Source organism: Caloenas nicobarica, chromosome 1, assembly GCF_036013445.1.
Source record: "Caloenas nicobarica isolate bCalNic1 chromosome 1, bCalNic1.hap1, whole genome shotgun sequence".
NCBI classification, from domain to species: domain Eukaryota; kingdom Metazoa; phylum Chordata; class Aves; order Columbiformes; family Columbidae; genus Caloenas; species Caloenas nicobarica.
In genome coordinates this window covers 103,210,577-103,228,713 of record NC_088245.1, presented here as the reverse complement: position 1 = coordinate 103,228,713, position 18,137 = coordinate 103,210,577, and the positions used below count along the sequence as shown (strand labels likewise).

Here is an 18,137-nt window from a genome sequence, read left to right as displayed (position 1 = left end):
GGAGTGATTTGTTCTTACACAGCTCCTTTAGTGTTAGGTTAATGGTTGGACTTGATGATCTGAGGGTCTTTTCCAACCAAAATGATTCTATGACACTGCAGTATTTTGCAGTACTGCTGCAATCCGCATGGTTTCTCCATGAGACATGAAGTTGTGTGGTCTTATGACACGAGCAAGAGCTGAGGCAAGACAATAGGGAGAGAGGGAGGCAGGAAAAAAAGCATCATCTTCCCAAAAGGGCTGTATCTTTCTGCTTCGTGCCCTCACAAGAGACAAAATAGGATACAGGAAGGTTGAATGGAGAACACACAAAGCAAGAGGACAGGAGCCATATGCCATTCGCACATATGTACAGGCACGAAGGGTGAGGTACATCTCACCCAACTTTAAGTGCCTACACAGCAGACAGCCACACCTGAATCGCTCAGCTATGCTCCTTTAGCAGTATATGGAAAGAAACAGGAGCATTATTAATCTGACCTATTTCAGATGTCTGCCTAGAAGCGATTGCCTTTTGCCAGCAACACAGCACAGCTGGCCTACTTGAATGTCAAGAATTCCAGTACAGACTTCTGAACTTCATTAAAAAGTGCCCCTAAGAGGTACCACTCCATAACTTTTAGCTTTGCTTCAGAGATTAATTTTCTTTGAGAACCTATGTCTTCAAATAAACCACAATCTGTTCAAATAAACATGTCCATTTTTTTCATTTGGACTTCATGTTAAATCACACACGCTATAATAAGCCTAAAGGATTTACAGAAAAGTGTTTTTCTAGACTACAAAATATTTTCAAGATGGAAGTACGAGACAAAGGGGGATACAGATCAGCAAGCTTTAACAGACCTGTATGTCAGAGTTGCACATGTATCCTGTGCTGCGTCATCTTCTATAGAGAGCACAAAGCTCAGGGAGTGAGACACTTTCAGACTTGTGCTCTCAGTGTGCTTAAAATACACAGCCTAGGTTAACTGTGGGTTCAAGACAGCTATGGAAAACAAGTCACAGAAATCACACATTATTAGAAAAAACAAAGTTCAGTCCTCCTTTTAGTGTCTCGCAGGTCAAAAATCCCACAGCAAGTTGAAAGCGGAACTATCTGCTGCAAAGAGATGGAAGTACTGCCCTCCTAAATTCATCGGAGGAACCAGCAGCCAAGCCCAAACTCAGGAGCATGGCTAGACTGCTCCCCAGGGCGGCTTTGCAGCTTGTGTCTACACAGAGCAGCAGCAGCAGAATTAGATCAACACAAGCGGGCATATATCAACCAGCTGGTGGCTCAGTTGTAAGGTTACCTGCCTAATCTTGGGATGAAATACCTGTTTTTCAAGGCATTCGCTATCATTGTCAACAGACACAAGAACAATCAAATTAGTCCTTCATCAAGGAAAGCAGACACTACTTTTGTATGAACTTTGCATGACACCTTAGCATCTCTGCCCTTGTGGAGGTTCAGGGATGCAGAAAGGCAGAAGGCAAATGAGATACCTCCTGAATCGGTTTTTACCTCTGTCAAAGATGACCGACACCACAAACCCTGTTTTGAAAGGTAAAGTGAAAAACACTGTAGCAAGCTCAAGACATAATTCTTGAGGAGGTTCTTTTAGCAATGGGTGAATGGCTCACCAGGCCTAAAAGTGTAAATGATGTCAGATGGTTTCACCTGACTGTTTTCAACCAAAGTGATTTTTTTTTTTTTTTTTTTTTGCAGTTAGCATTGCTTTGAAGCCCCAGCCAAACACAGGCCATCTGAAGCTCCTCTGACAGAACAATCTTTGGCTCCTTATTGTTCACTCTTTCGAACCACAGAAACGGCCTCAAGTTGCACCAGGGGATGTTCAGATTGGATATCAGGAAACATTTCTTCATAGAGAGAGTTGTGAAGCACTGGAACAAGCTGCTCAGGGAAGTGGTAGAGTCACCATCCCTGGAGGGGTTTAAAAGATGCGCAGATGAGGTTCTTAGGGACATGGTTTAGTGCCTGAGTTAGGTTATGGTTGGACTTAATGATCTTAAGGGTCCTTCCAAACAAAATGATTCTATGGTTCTACAATTCTATGAAGAGGAACTCCTTCCATATACATTTGACTTCCCAGCATCCAGTTCCTAAATTACTATCCCTGGTTCTTGTCCCTACACTTGCAATAACAGGTCTTGTGGGTCTGGGCACCTGATCACATCTGTGGACTGCTGGGTCAGTGCCTTAGGGTTCTCAAAACACTCTGGCTTGGACTAATAAGGAAAGTGATAAGAAGACACTGGTATCACTGTGTGGAAGGAAGGGGGCTGGTGGCTATTTCAGATGAAGCCCCTTTCAGAAGCTAAAGTTGAAATACTTGATACTGTTCTTTGTGGTATAAGAGACCTATGACAGACCATCTAATAGTCAAAATATTAATTCAGCAGTAATTATTTGCCTGCTGACAGACTATTTAGAAAGCCTGCTGAGCTGTTGGTGGTTCCTAGAAAATGTAAAACTAATAAACTAGTGTTTATTAGACAACATCAGCTTAAAAAAAATTACAAAAAAAAGTCAGTGATCACTGGGGCTATGATCCCCAGGGATGGAAGTAATCTCCTCTGTTTTGTTTATATAGCACATTAGTACAAAAATACCAAGTAGTACAAAATACCAAAGACAACCAAAAAAGCCACACACATCAGTCTAAATTCAAAGATATGCACATGTAATGCTACATGCATTGTATTTATAGTCAAAGTACCTGATGACTCGATCCATCTGAAAAGCATTTCTGACCAACACTTTTAGATGTACTCCTATTTAGATATATTACTATGGCAAGACGGTGTCAGTGCACGAGAAGATGAATGGGGATTATAATATATTAGGGATTTGGATTTCTGTCTGTCTAAATTTGACAGCAGAGCACACAGACAATTTCTGACTGCCCTTACTACATCACCTACTCACCTTCTTCCTCTTCCATGTCAAGGTAATATGCTATTTTTATCACAGCTCTCAAATGGTGTTTCCTATATGCTTGTATAATCTGGTAGCTCTTTCCCCAGCTCACACACCCATCTTTGAGCCCTTTAGGCAACTGCAACCACATTTAAAAAAAAAAAAAAAGTAGTCTAAAGAAGGATTAAATTTCTTTAGATTTCAGAAGCTTTGATCTGCCCTCTAATAAGCTGTCAAATGCCTTCCCTTTGCCTCAGTCAGAGAGGGGTCTGGACAGCCATTAAACAAGTATGTTTGGCAGCAGCCAGAGCCAAACAGCAAAAATACAGCTTCAAACTAGTCCCAGCACTTACCGGTTCTTATTGGTGAAACAAAGCAGCACGCTGAAGAAACACAACATGATCTACAGCCCCTGGAACAAATTCTGTTACAACACTCAGGTGGACTGCTGGCATTTCAGTTCCCAGCTACAAGCCAAAAATTCCACTTCAAATTCATTTAACTGCAGAAGCTATACTCACTTGACATGTACCTGCCTGTCACCCTATTTATTTTAGCCTTTAAGTTTCACACGTCTACATCTCTCCTTTGGTGCATATCTGTATCGCTAGATATTTGCTTCCCAGCTAAAGCCTGATGGGATCTGGAGCTAAACAAAGTGCTGTCAGCAGAAGTGGGGTCCAAGAGGTAAGAGCACCTCAAATACTCCTGACATTTTCACATCTTCTGGGATTCCTCCACATCACCTCTGGGCTATTCTGGTTGGGTAAAACATGTTTGCTATTGAAAAATTCTTTTGGCAATGCCTCCTTCCTGCCCCCTCTCCCTCGCCTTTTTTTTTTTTTTTCTTTTTTTTAAGACTAGTCCATCATTTCTTGCTCTTGTCCTTGCTAGGCATTGTGGAGGAAGCTGAAGTAGATGAAGCATATTTTTTTTAAACAACTTTATAGATTTTTATCAAGATCCTTGTTGAGTCTAAAGAAGTCTGTAAGCTTTCTGCATTACAGCACAAAGTGACACCCCTTTTCCCATCCTGAACTGTTAGAATATTTTTGCCTCCTTTTTCTACTCTTCCCAGTAGCTCCACTCTTTGAAACCTTTGCTAAGAAGTCTGTTTTCCAGTATGTTGCACTCAAACCCACCACTACTTCTCACCAAGCCACTTGTAGTTTTAGCATTTCAAGCAAAAGCAAGGCAAAGAGAAAAGATTCAAAAAATCTAAAGAAAATGACCTTATAAGATTTATCCATTCACTACCCCTCATCTTGAGCTCTGCAATTTAGCTAAACAAAACCAGGCAAAAACTCCCAACATCAGGGTCACTAAACGCAGTGATATTATTATTGGCCTTTCTCACCCGTTCTTCTGGAGAGGTATTTTCATCCAGGTTATTAAGAGCATTTTCCACTCGGGCCAGACGACCTGACAGTGACAGCAGGAGGTTGACCACTTTGTCAAGGTCGCCGATAAACATCTTGAATTTGTCAAACTCATTTGGTTTGCAGACTTCTTTCACAATGGCCTCTACCTCCTCTCCCAGTATATTGTTTGCTTGGATGTCTTCCAGAAGTGTCTCCCGTGCTTCCCTCAGCACCTGCAGCTTCCTGCTAATGCTGTCAATAAGTTCTTGCTGTGGAAAATAAAGGGAATGAGAATTTATTAGTACTACTGCATCTTTCCCTGCTTCTGAAAGTCATGTGAGAAACCCAGCATTTTATTACATTGAAACTCCCATGTGGCTTTGACAATGAATGCATTACAAATAAATATATGTCTAAGTGTATGTCTAAGGTCTATACCTCTGGATTCAAAGGTTCAGGATGTAGGTCTACGATGCTCGGCTTGAGACCTGTGCTAAAGCAATTTACCTTTGTGACAAAAGATGAAGGAGTTACCCCTGCCCCAGCAAGCATTCCTGCTTCTTCTCTGAACAGCTTCAAAGCCTGCTATGGAGCAGCATAAAGCACAGCACATTCTTTTCTCTCTAAATACCAGGTCCATAATACCTTTCTGAAGAGCTACACTTTGGAAGATAAACAGTACCAGGAAAACAATCCTGTATTTTCCACATGATGCAGTTGAAATTAGGGCACTGCCTAGCTTTTTTTTTCCTTTCTGCATAATATTAACATCCCTCCAATAGCAGTCTTTCCACTCGCAGAAAATCTTAGCGTTAACACTGCCTTACAACATTTCTGCAGGGAAATCATAATCCCTGCGGCACAGAACAGAGAACAAAATCTACTGCATTGCACAAAGCAGCCCTGTGTGAAGCTGTGCAAAGTGGCTCTGCCAAAAGACCAAACAAGCATCTTTAGCGGTCACTGTCCTATGCCAGGCAAATACACCACCTCACCAGCAACTTGTTGGGGTTCCTCTACTATAATCCCCCATTGCATGAGATGCACATTCCCTGGCTTTGACAAAGCACATCAGGTGCATCACCAGCAGAGCCAGACTGAGAACCCAGATCTCCTCCATCAGTGACCTGTGTTCCATCCTTCCAGCTGGGCGACCTCCCTGCATTTGGGCAATAGGGCTTGTTTCTTACATGTTCATTAGCTTTCGCGTGTGCACAAGGAGGGGGAGGTCAGTTCAGCTGGTCTTCTACCCTAACACAAGGTGAATCACACCCTAAAAAATGCCTCTTTAATTTAAATGTAGATGCCTGTTTAGTATCTAGCTAATTTCAGGTGAGAAAAATCTTCCGAAGCATTCTCTAAACATACATCTCTTAGTGCAATTTCTAAATGAAAATCACATCCTTTAAAATAGTCATTATTTCACAGTACTCCTTCAATTTTTTTTTGAAAAAAATTACTCATGGCATTCCTTAGGAACTCTGCTTTCTGAATGCAAATCTGATTACAAGCCTTCATGATTACTGAGAAACATACTTATAGCAGCTACTGCTCTCAGACAACACTGAACAGTCATTGCCAATTTGCTTTGGGAACACAAAAAACCTAACAACAACTAAAAACATCTGCCATCTTAACAGAAAGCAACTACACCCTGAAAATTTAACAGCCTTTTTGAAGGTAGAAATTCAACACATAGATCATCCGAGCTGGTTTTCTCCTTTTTGATTTAATATACTCAGGCCAGGTTAATCTGGATTTGGGTTATCTTTTAGTCTGGGTGCCCAAAAGATTAAGGTAGAAAGCAGTTCTACAGATGCCTACTTTACCGACTGATTAATCTGCAGGATTTGATTTTTTTTCTCCCTTCTCTCAATGCAAATGCAGTTTGATTTGGATTATGTAGGTCACAGTGCTACGCTCTCATTTCCCTCAGATGACACGCACATGCACAACGCTGCTGTTTCACCGACTGAAACACAACACAATACTGTTGTGCTTTATGTCACTATCTTGAGTTTTTCACTTCTGCAGCTGTGCTATGACTTTCTCAAATGAAAAAAAAAAGCCATATGAGTGCTCAGTGTCTACCAATCTGGTCTGACAATCCAGATCAGCTCTCTCATAAGGCTTCTTTCTTTCAAAAACAACCAAAAAAGCCATTTTCCCAGTAGTTTCCTATTTGGCTGTCCCCAGGCAGCTGAACCTAGCCTTTAAGGGACTGTTTTGGCAGGTGAGAAGGCCGTAGTACTCACCCCTCTTTAAGACTGTCATATTTATTAAGAGCTGGATTATTCCAGGCCAGGCTGGACGGGGCTCTGAGCAACCTGATCTAGTTGCAGATGTCCCTGCTCATTGCAGGGGATTGGACTAGATGAGCTTTGAAGGTCCCTTCCAATCCAAACTAGTCTATGATTCTATGATGATTCTGTGATCACTGATTGCTTCCTACCCAGATGAAGCAGCCTTTGGATGCAGCAACTGTGAGCTCGCTACAAGCTCTTGCTAACAAGCAGAAAACCTGTATTACAGCCAAGATCCAATGAGCCAGAAGAGCTCCAACCTACATCTTGAAACTGGCAGATGAATAATTTATAGCTGTGAATTCTCTACCAGTAAACAAGAGAACAGTAAAATCTCATCTTTTTCCAGTAATTCTTGCTGGTCTGACTAGCAACACAGAAAGCAGCTCAGCAGAGTGCTGCTCAGGTGTTTCACTGCTCCGCGTGCTTCATGTAAATTAATCTGCTCTCTGCTCATCACCCCATTACATGTGAAGTTCAAGGCCTAAAAGCAGAATGAACTTGGTATTCTTCCATTATTTTTACACTCTTCAAGAGTTGTTGAAATTTTCCTAAAGGCAAAGGGCATAGCTCCTACTCAGCCACACACAGATTTTCCTTACTACAAAAACCAGTCCTGCAGTGTCTTCAACATCTGTTGTTTTATAATTGTGGTAAACTTACATTAAATTCAGTACATGAGACACACATTCCATTCCTGCTAGCTGGGAATAGAGGGAATGGTCTCAAATTAAAAAAAAAAAAAAATTAAAAAAGACTCTACGAAATTCCCATACTTATTTCAAAAAAAAAAATCCAAACAAACCACCACACATTTCTGGTTTGCAGAGCAGAGAATGACAAATATTCAACCATTTCACAGTGGACTGCAATTAAGATATCTCAACAGAAATTATCAATTTCTAGGAATCAAGGAACAGGTTCTGGGTGTATGCCTCCTCTAAAATAATTGAAGTTGTAAAGTGTGCTATTAAAGCACTCGGGTCCTTAATGATCCCTTGTTAAACTGTTGCCAAGTATGCAAAGCTACGCCAAGTTATATATTCTGGTTGTTTTATAAAGATGCCTTGACCCACTTACTGCGAGTCTTACACATTTTCTGACAAGATCTAAGATGAAAATCCACTGAACTGAGTGCTCGCGTCCTAGTGCATGTGGGGGAGCAGGGAGAGAAGGAAGCAGCAAAGTGTGTGTGGCTACGACAATATGTATATTCAGAGAAGAAGATGAGGGAGCTCTGCTAAGGGCTCTTCATTAAATACTTCCTATCTCATACGATTAGTGGTGTATCCTGGAGCTGGGGTGGGATGGAGGGAGGAGTATGTGAAGGTTGAACATGATTTTCCTGTTAACAGACACCAGCACAAATAAATTGCACTTTTGCTTATAAAAGTTTTAGTATTCAGTTTGCTGGGCAAACAAGAAAGGCTTAAATTTTAACACTCCCTCCCTCATACATACACTCCATAATTAATGAGAAGGAAACTAATTCTGGCAAAAACGATGAATGTGACCGTCATGTGTGGTACCAGATAAAACCAAATTATTCCAAATGCAGTGAAATCCTCAATTTGTGTAAGTAGTACAGCTGTTGGATTCAGCGGCTCTCTGGCGAGGGGGTAAGGGCAGCTCCCCCGCTGCAGCCAGGCCAGGCCCCGGCGCTGCACCTCGTATTGAATGGAGCGATGGAAGCAGCAGGGGCAGAGGCGGGGGGAGAAAAAAATGAACAGCGTGGTAACAGAAAACACTACAGCCCCCTCGAATGCAGTGGCACCCACTCCTGCACTGAACCAGGGGTGGGAATCTCCTAAGGAATCTCTCCTGCAGGGACAGGAGTTGGACTCGATCCTTGTGGTCCCTTCCAACTGAGGACATTCTATGATTCCGTGATTCTTAGTGACTAAATATATTCCTAATATTTAATTAAAAGGCATTTCCTGAAGACTGGATTACCAAACACACCATGGCGGTTGATTGTTAAGCAGAGAGCTGACTTTAACAGAAAAGATTTGCACACTATTGCATTACTGGCTTAGGTAACCAGAGTTAAAATACATCACTTTAACTGATCAAACAGACCATTTCCTCCAGCTTATCCATACTGGGAACTATGATTAAAATATTTTTTGCCAAATCACTAATGAGATGAGTGTGATGATTTTAACATAGGACAATACTTTCTCAAACCACAGGAATGCCATTATATCATCTTTTTAACACCTAGGAGATTATATTGACCTTAGATCAGAAATAAAACACCAAAGGATAGGGATGAACAAGACTGGAGAAGACTGTCTCCATTGTGATGAGTAATGTCCACCAAGCAGATAAGCTATCTCCCACGACTACTGTTATTAATTTGGGGGCAGGAGAAACAAAGAGCAAAGTGGTTTGTTGCTCACAAAAACAAGCGAGGAAATAAACAAACAAAAAGGGTGTGGGGGGTGTGGGTTTCTTCTCTCTCATTATAAACCCAAATCTTGGACCTAAATTTCAAAAATATGGAGCAACTAAAGCCACCAGGAATTACAGTGGGATACATAAGCACTAGTGTTTCTTTGTATATAGCAAGTGACAGAAATACACTAAAATCTCAAATGGAAAACAATATTTGAAAATAACCTCCCCAAAACTTCTCCCCTTGCGACCTTCTAAAACGTGTCTCGAGCTGCAAAAAGCACCTAATCTGAAGTTCCTAAATTCACAGTTCGACACCTAACACCACCACCCCCCTTAAAAAAATAGGCTGATTTTCCAAGTGGTCCTGTACATCTATAACGCCTTTTATTTAGGGGTGTTTACCTAGCAAATTCACAGTTAATGAAATGCATGCAACCAAGAGCTTCCCATTACACTTTTAGAAAGGCCTTTTACCTTCTTTTCTGACAAGTCATGATCCAGCTCGTCTTCAGAATCATCCTCACTCTGCTGCTGTTGCTGTTGCTCCTGCATGTCCTTCATTTTAATCAGCAGCTCTGCCTTCGGTGCAGATGTGCTGTAGTAAGTAGAATTGGTTGTCAGGGAGATGGCAGATGGCGCATTCTGCTCCTCTTTCCTGGTAAAAAGTCAAAACTTTCATTAACTGCCTTGACATTCTAATTGCTGCAAGGAAATCACAGTGTTTTAGAGCCATCATTTCACTAAGCAAGCAGGGGGTTCAACAGAAAGCCATTATCTATGGAAACAGGATAAATAAGCACTGGTTGTAAAGAAAATTTATATGAACTCAGCATGTGCCCACCAAAAGCTAAAAAGGTAGTGCAGAAGACCTCTCACCATTACAATGAGTGAAATGGAACCAAGATATCTCAGCTGGAAACAAAACATAAAGTGTTATTTTACTAAGCAGTGCAAAGACCCCAGTGTCATAGAGAGCATCCTTTCAGACTGCTGAATGTGGGATAATACAACATATTTATCTTTTTGATCATGGAATTACATGTGAACTTCTCAAGAAGGCTACCATTTAATTTGATAACTCGTATCAAGCAAATAAAAGGACTACAGAACACCAACATGGATGGAATTTAATGGAATTTCAATATTTTCCTACTTCGTTCTTATTCACTGCCATGAAATGCCTCATGTCCACTTTGTCTTTATAAATTTTCGTCGCATAAAAAGGCTAAAATATTGTTCCTTCTCTATCCAGTTACTAGAATGGATGGTCTTTGTAAAATATCTAATCGCTATGAAAAGGGAGAAGTTAATTATTCCTTCAGTTCTCACAGAAATATTTTGCAACCAGGTCCTGGGAAACTTTTCATATTGTACACCACTTCTTTTTCTGTCATTAATGGCATCATTAGCAGTATTATGCTTGACTGCTATCCTAATGGAAAAGGCTTTGAAAAGCCCCAAACCTCAACAGCAGAAGATCCTCCCCTTCAGTTCCCTAGGAAAACCAACATGCTTCAGACAGCAGCCTACAAGGAACCACTGGCCTACGGAAAGTAATACTTACTTGTCCTCTGAAATTTTTGGAGAAGGAACTTTTGGCAGGAGCTTCCTGCGCTGCTGAGCTTCTTCTAGGAGGTGTTCATCTTTAGGAAATATTCCAACCATCAGATCCATTGTTGTTTTTATTTTCACATTAGGATCCAGTATGTCTGCTAGAGATTTATCTCTTCCCACAATCTCTCTGGCTAGTTCCTCTGACTTCCAGTCTTCAAGGGTTTTCTCTTTGGCCTTTACATAGCTGACTGCTGGTGGGGCAGCACTGCTGTCCTTCAAGTTGCTCCCAGGTTCTTCAGCTGGTTGAGGGTCAGCTGGTTTGGTTCTGGCTTCTGGCTCTGGCTCTGCACCTTGCCTGGTGTAGGCACAGAATCGTGAGTAGGATTGCTCAGAAGTGCTGAGTGTTTTAATTTGGTCCTTTTCCAAACCGCTGGGTAAAGCAGGAGGTTCCATAGTACTGGCAAGACTTTGCCGACTCTCCTTCTCTGCGCTGCTCTCAGAATGAACTATCTTGATAGGAACCATTTTCACTGTAGTATTGTTGTCGATAATCTTTTCAATTCTGGAAAATATGGAAAATTCATCTTTAGAAATGGAAGAACTAACATCTCAATTCTTAACTGCAAATCAGAGGGGAAGCCCAAATACAAAAAAGGTAGATGAAGAGATACAGCTAATGGAATATTCCTCGCACTGTATCTCAAACCTTAAATCTACACATTTGCTTTTCTGCCCACATGTTACAGAGTATTAGTTCATTTGTAAGTAATCCTAAAAATCAGCCTTGCACAATACTCACGGTGCAGGATTTCTGTTTGTTTCCACGAACCTGAGAGTCCAGTCTCAGCAGCCAGGCCCCAGATTTGAGACAGTGCTGATGAACCAACTTTTACCCCTTTGCTGCCACACATACGGATTAAAACGTGCCCGGAGCTCAACCTCATTGCCTCGCACAGATCCAACAGCGGCCTCAGCTTTTGGCCTGACAGGTGGCTTAGCTGCCTGGGGAATTCCTGATACCCTTACATCAATTCCCAGCTCTTCCAAGGAAGAGACAACAGACCAGATGGAAGCATCCTGCAGGCTACATCTTTGCTGAGCTACAAGAATAACAAATAATCACACATGGAAAACCTGGAAATCATTCAAAACTTAATTACAATATTTTTAAAAAACAGCTGTATTTATAAAATTTCACACAAGATACAGAAGTTGAAGAAATAGATCCCACCACAGTGTTCTAGTTTTTAAAGCAGAAAAAACAGCCACAGAAGAGGATAATACACAATTCTGGATACTCCCTTTTTAAGGGAGGTTTATAGCAAAATTTCTGTACTGCATAGCACAAAGGGTCACCTTGGACATTCAGCATGGCAAGCTATTTAAAAAGGAGGCTAACTTATATTTTCAAATTGGACAATAACATGTTAAATAACATTACTGAAACATCTGTACTGTATGTAAACCATACAAGAAACTGAAGTCTAGTTTGGTGGTTTTGAGTCTGCAGAAAGTTTAAAATTATTGTCATAATGTGGGTTTGGAAGCTCTACAGCAAGTAAAGGAACATTGCCTACTAGCTAAAATATCCGGTTTCATCTGGCTGGGTTGTTTGCTGCCTTTCAGATAAGTGAGCAAGACATACTACGGCTCTTCCCCTCTAAGCGTGGGTGTGTCACTTTCCTTAAAAATAAACTTATACTTTACTGTGCTGCACTTTTCTGTTTGACTTCATATTTTTCAGAAGTTGTATCTTGTATTTTAAAGGTATATTTGCTTCTGAATCAATGTGCAGCCTCCCAGTAGGTATCTACTTTCCCCAAGTGCTTTGCGGACATGCTTTGACATACTAATCCAATTTTGGGCAGGTTTTCCAGCCCATGCTGAATGCCTCCCACCACTCCCATTCTGTTGGAGTGTTTCCATTCAAGGCAACTGTCATTTTCAAGTGCTCGCTCCTGTGTCTGCCACTCAGCCCCAGCTCCCTGCCTGGCTGCAGCGGCGCTGGGGACAGCCCTGCCACTGCTCCAGACCCTTTCTTTTGCTTGCTTTTAAATAACGTCCACACCTTTTGCACTCCACCAGACTGCGAAAAGGAACACATTTTTGAATTTGGGGGAAACAAGATGTGTGCATAAGTGTGTGTAGGGCACCTGGAAGAGAAGCGAGCTGACTGTAATTCTTTACCTAAAATGCCTGGTATTTGTTTTGAGAATCCAAGTACATTCATTCCTCTCAGCCTAGTAAAAGATTTTCAGATATGCAAGGCATCATCAAGTCAACTGATTTCAGACAGAGCAAGGACAGTTCAGCACCAGGTGCTTCAGAAATTCTGTTTCTGCAGTCACTATTGTCCTGATTTCTGAAGGTTTTCCATTTGTGGAACTGTGGCATGAGATTTGGATTTGCAGCAACTCTGCTTGTGGCTATTACGAAGCTTGATTCCAACCACAAGCACAGTTACTCCTTGACCTGAGTGTATGTCTACTGGAAATTTACTGATGCGCATCTATTGATGCACTCTTTTCATCTTTATCTTTGCTAAACAGTCATCTTTGGAAATAATTGGGTTCTGTACACCACCAATATTTCCCCACACTACTCTGTTCTACCTAAAACACTGCAGGAAACCCTGCACACTCAGTTATCCTGTTGATAAGCATGACACCTTTCTTAAAGAAGAGTAAACAGCTACATGCTGACACCATCAAACACGAGCTGCCTACAGCACACAAACTGGCATGTCCAAAAGCTCATATGCAAGGAGCCAATAGAAGTAATAAACCAAATCTAGTTAATTGGATATTAAGATAACTCTACTTGACATATTTTGCTTGTATGAAATAAACCCCAAACGGTAAATACTATATAGAAAGTTCGGAGGTATGGCCCACATATCTTTCCTTTTTTGCCATACTTGTTTTGTTAAATAACATAATTATTAACTGAGGATAATATGTTATGCACAAACAAGAGCTGTTTGGGATTAAGTATTTTAAATGTTAACAAAAGATTTGCAGGGTTAGATGTATTATCATTCAGATACGGGCACATAATTAGGCACACCTCAGTACTCACTTCAACATTAAAGCTTAGTAAAAAAAGAAGGATGAATACAATCAGCTTTCTATGCATCCTTAGTATCTATGCATAAAGCAATACATTAAGGAAGTTATCACTGTCATCTACCTTTGCACATAGATGCTAGGGTTCACATGACGTTGCACTTTTCATGGTAAACTGTATTATTACTTAATCTTAAAAATATATTTTTTTTTCCCCTGGTTACAAGAAGAAAAACATCATAGCATGTTTAGGAAAAGAAGCGATTCATGTTTTCTATGTCATAAGGCACACTGGAGAACGGCATGATTGCGTCTATTCAACCATTTACATTCGAGCAAACCTATTCCAACTACTTTTGCTCAGAGAAGTAACCTCTGCATTCATTCAGCTTGGAGGTTTTAATTCTTTAACCATGAGCTATAGTGTGAAGGATCTATGAAAACTAAGATTCCTGAGCTTCCTGGAAGAGTTTGTTCTCTTGTGCGAGAATAACCTTTTATGATGTTAGCAGCATATGACAGACACAGCAATCAATTGATTTCAGTTTGTCTGAGTTTATCCAGCCTGGGAAAGGATTGATGTTCTCCCGCTGAATCTTCAGCACATCTCAGCACAAGCAGTGCTGCGGACCTCTCCACAGACCACCTGGAGTGCCATCTTTCATTGTAAAAGCAACATGAAACCAGTCATGATTTGTCAGTGTCTGCGCACACTTTCAAAACAGATGTTCTCACAAAGGATACAGCTTCCCTTCCCACTTCTGCTTTGTCCCTACATTGATTTGTATTCGTACACAGACTCAGGTGGGGGAAATAATGACAGGGAACCTTCTGATTTCGCCCAGACTTACAGTGGAAAATCCATTTGAATTCATCCCTTTCATTTTTTACTAACTACCAGCTGAGACTCCTGAGCAGCATCAGTCAACTAAAAGAAACCACAGGCCAGTAAAACGACTTCAGTGGTACCAACTGGAAATTCACACAAGTCTGAGGCCTCTTTAGGACATGCTGGGATGGCTCATGCTTAATGAAACAAAAGAATGTGCTTTTAGTATAGAAAATGAACAGTCAACCATTAATAAGGTCTACCTGGGCAAGAAATGTTAATAAAATAGTAAAGGAGTTACATCTAGTACCTGGCTGGGTTATCATCCTGTACGGACACAGGAGGTTTATCAGTGAGCTTCTGTGGTGCAAACTGAGGAGAAGGAGACCTTGATGTCTCCATGGCAGGTTTTTGGAGATACCGGTATTTGGAAGATAATACAGACTCAGACCTAAGGTGCGTCTTTTCTTCTAAGTGCTGACAAACATTCTCCGTGGATGAGGCTTGCTGGAGCTGCTGTGGATTAGCACTCTTCAGTTTTCCATTGAAAGCTGCAGGACTCTGACAGAGAGAGGAGCAACTGGCAAATACTTCAGTGGAGCTGGGGGATGAGGACGGAAAGGGCTGGCTGGGCGCTACCAGCAGGGATTCGGAAGAGGTGCTGAGCGATGGTGCAGGATTATCTGGTCGCCTGTACTTATCTCTTGTAGGTGGTGGTGGCCTCTGAGGAGCAGGTCCACGCTTCTTGTTCAGCAACACTGGCTCTACCCTATGGTTTTCCTCTCCTTTGCCCTGGGACAGACAGGAGTGGTTCTCATTCAAGGTCTGTGGCTCAGAGCAGGGGGGATGAGGCAGGCTGCGATCCTTGCTCTTCTCGTTCACGTTTTCCTGAGGGTATCTGTAATCACTCGGCAATGTCCCAGACCTGCCCCGGCTCTCGTGAGGCAGAACCGGAGGCTCTCGTGCATGCAAAGGTCTGACAGATGCCTTCCACTTGTGGCCTAAATGCTGGTCCAGCTGATCCCTCCTCTCCCGTGGGTTTTCCCTCAGGGCCCCTGTGTCAGCTTGCCTAGAGAGAAGAACATGTCATTAGTGCGCTGCTGATTTATTTCCTTTGGCGTGAGGCCACCGCACCGACCCAGAAAGCCTGAACCCCGAGATCACATCCAACACTTAACACCAATTCATCCCACCTGTGGTAACTGTACAGCACAAAAACATACTCTCATGTATGGACACACCCACTGTACCTAATCTAATGTGATGAGTCAAAGCATCATGTCAGGCTAAATCAGGGCTTGGGGTGCCCCAGGATGCGACGCAACCTTCAGGTAACCCAGGGCGCTGCAATGTGCACGGCACAGCCAAAGGCACAGCTCATCTCCAGCACTGATGTATGTGGCACAGCCAAATGGGCAAATGTGTTTCCTTCTGCTCTGGTAGCAAGTAAAACTGTCTTGAGAAGAGGAATCCTATACTAATGTTTAATTCTCTTTTTGTTTCAGAGTCAGCAATGAAGCCTGGAAAACAAGCTGCTTCTCTACATGCAACCTTAACACTTCAGTGCCATTTTAAATGTGAACTGAATACCATGAACTTTAATTTTGAATTTGGAGACTGAATTTTTGCATAGCTGGTGAAAAATGAAATGAATGCAAACAAAATGTTTGCTGAAGCTACAAAACTGGATAAGGGAAAATGAATATCTCCTGAAAAAAAGGTAGAACAGGAAATTTAGAAAGGATAGTATTTTTCAGTCAGGCTTATTTTAAACTTGGACTTCTTTTGCCCTGTCAGGATGAATGACAAACAATGGCCAAAAAGGCCTTATCTTAGAAGTATTTTTGGGTTTATTCCAATTTTACACTCTCTATTTCTCTAGCCAGGAAACAGGCTTTCGCAGCTCCAGGTTTGTGCTTTGCCACAAGACACGTAGTTCATTTGTTTTCACCAACTAAAGAAAAATTGGGAAAGAAACACAAGGCAGAAAAAAAAAAAGTACCTCTGGAGCCCCGAGAGGAGACAGGTTTGCTCTCTGCTTAAAGGAGGCTGAACAGACACTGTGAGTTTAGAAAAGAAGCTGCAACAGAGAAGTAAAAGGCTTCAGAGAGCTGCTAATATAATTTATGGTATTGACAGCGCTGGTCTCTGTATTTTGAAACAGTAAGCCTGTAGACATGCACTGCCCAAGCTTTCTTTCCAGGGCACTGCGAAAGAGGCATCTTTCCCAGTCTGTTTGTGAAGTGAGGTTAACTTGAATTTTCAATGTAAACAGGTTATTAACATTACTGTACCAGTTTTGAGAATGAGTCTATAGACAGTTTACACCCATCTGTATGAAAATGAACTTTGAGATGAAAGCACATAAAGTAAGTAACAGGTTACTGTCCTCTAAATATTCAGGAAGAAAAAAAATTGGAGCAACTACACACTACTATTTAAATGAAATTATAACGAATCTTTAAAATGAAGTATTGTGAGAAGACAACTGATTAGGTGTGGGTTCTACCTTCACACTTGTACAATGGAACTACATTCAAAATTATTACTTTTTAGTCCTTGGATATGTGATGTTTTAGGACTTACAGAAGAAAGTTCCAAAAAAACCCTGGACATTGTCATTAAGCTGCCTAATGTATGGGATTTTTATTAATTGTACTTCACACTGATTTTTACATGTCAGTAATAAAATAGCATTGTACTTCAAGAGAGATGGCTTCTGCAGAGTTTAATTCCTGAACAGTTATGTACACAATCTCTCTCTCTGTGAATTGTTAAATTTTAAAATTCAATTTTAATGGGTAAATTTTCAATTTAACATGAATGAGGAGCTGAATACTGTTTAAACTCAGATCTCTTCATATTGCTCTTAACAAAGAATAGTTGGATCAGACAACTTCAAGTTATCTGTCAAATTCAGAGTTGATTCTGTTTTACAAAACAGTATTTATTGACTGCTATTTTAACACTAGACGAAGGACAGTTTTGATAAGTAAATTGATGTAAGGTGAGACAGACCAGTGCTACTCAGATCTGGTTACATGGCATCTCTAGAATCAGCTGGTTTTCCCTAGTGAGTTCAATGTAAGCAGGACCAGGCCTGTATTAACAAATAGTTCCACTAATTTTAATGGAAATATTTACCAAATGAAGACTGCGGGGCTTAAGTACAAAATACTCTGTTTAAATCGGCATTTTTCATTGTCTAGATAACACATGTAGAGCACAATTTTGCCCTAGTTAACCTGTGACAAAAAAATCCTTCAGGCCTCTCTATTAATCTTCACATACATAAGCCATAATGTAAGGCAGTGTAACAGCTGCACTTAGGTGCACGGAAGAACCAAGGGCATGGCACAAAATGTCACAAAGACATGAATTACATGCACCATCTTAGCCAGTTTGCAAAGTATACATTGAAATTCGCATGCACGTCAGGAGTGGGTGTGCTGGTGGAAGCAAACAGGACAAAGGATGCCACCGATCTGACATGTTTACATATCCAAAGCATGTAACTAAATTTGTTTAATATTACTCTGGCTCAAAAGCAATGAATGCTTTAGTAGTCCTGTCACCTTCCAAAACGGAGTAACAGGAAATAAAGAATCACAGCATGGAGAAATTTAGAGATGCTACATTTGCAAATGTGGAGATAAAATTCAGATATTACATCCGTGCCTTCATACAGCTTCCACAAAATTA

The 18,137-nt window shown here is 41.1% G+C and overlaps 1 protein-coding gene across 1 annotated transcript in view; it reads right to left on the bottom strand.

The window, feature by feature from the left end:
* Window positions 1-18,137, bottom strand: part of SHROOM2 (shroom family member 2) — a 125,854-nt gene that overhangs the window by 2,803 nt on the left and 104,914 nt on the right. Inside the window, exons 6-9 of the mRNA XM_065658673.1 lie at window positions 14,746-15,504; window positions 10,552-11,103; window positions 9,462-9,642; window positions 4,281-4,553 (exon numbers count right to left, since the gene is read on the bottom strand). Coding sequence (XP_065514745.1) covers window positions 4,281-4,553; window positions 9,462-9,642; window positions 10,552-11,103; window positions 14,746-15,504 — 1,765 coding nt within the window. The remainder of the gene's footprint in view (window positions 1-4,280; window positions 4,554-9,461; window positions 9,643-10,551; window positions 11,104-14,745; window positions 15,505-18,137) is intronic.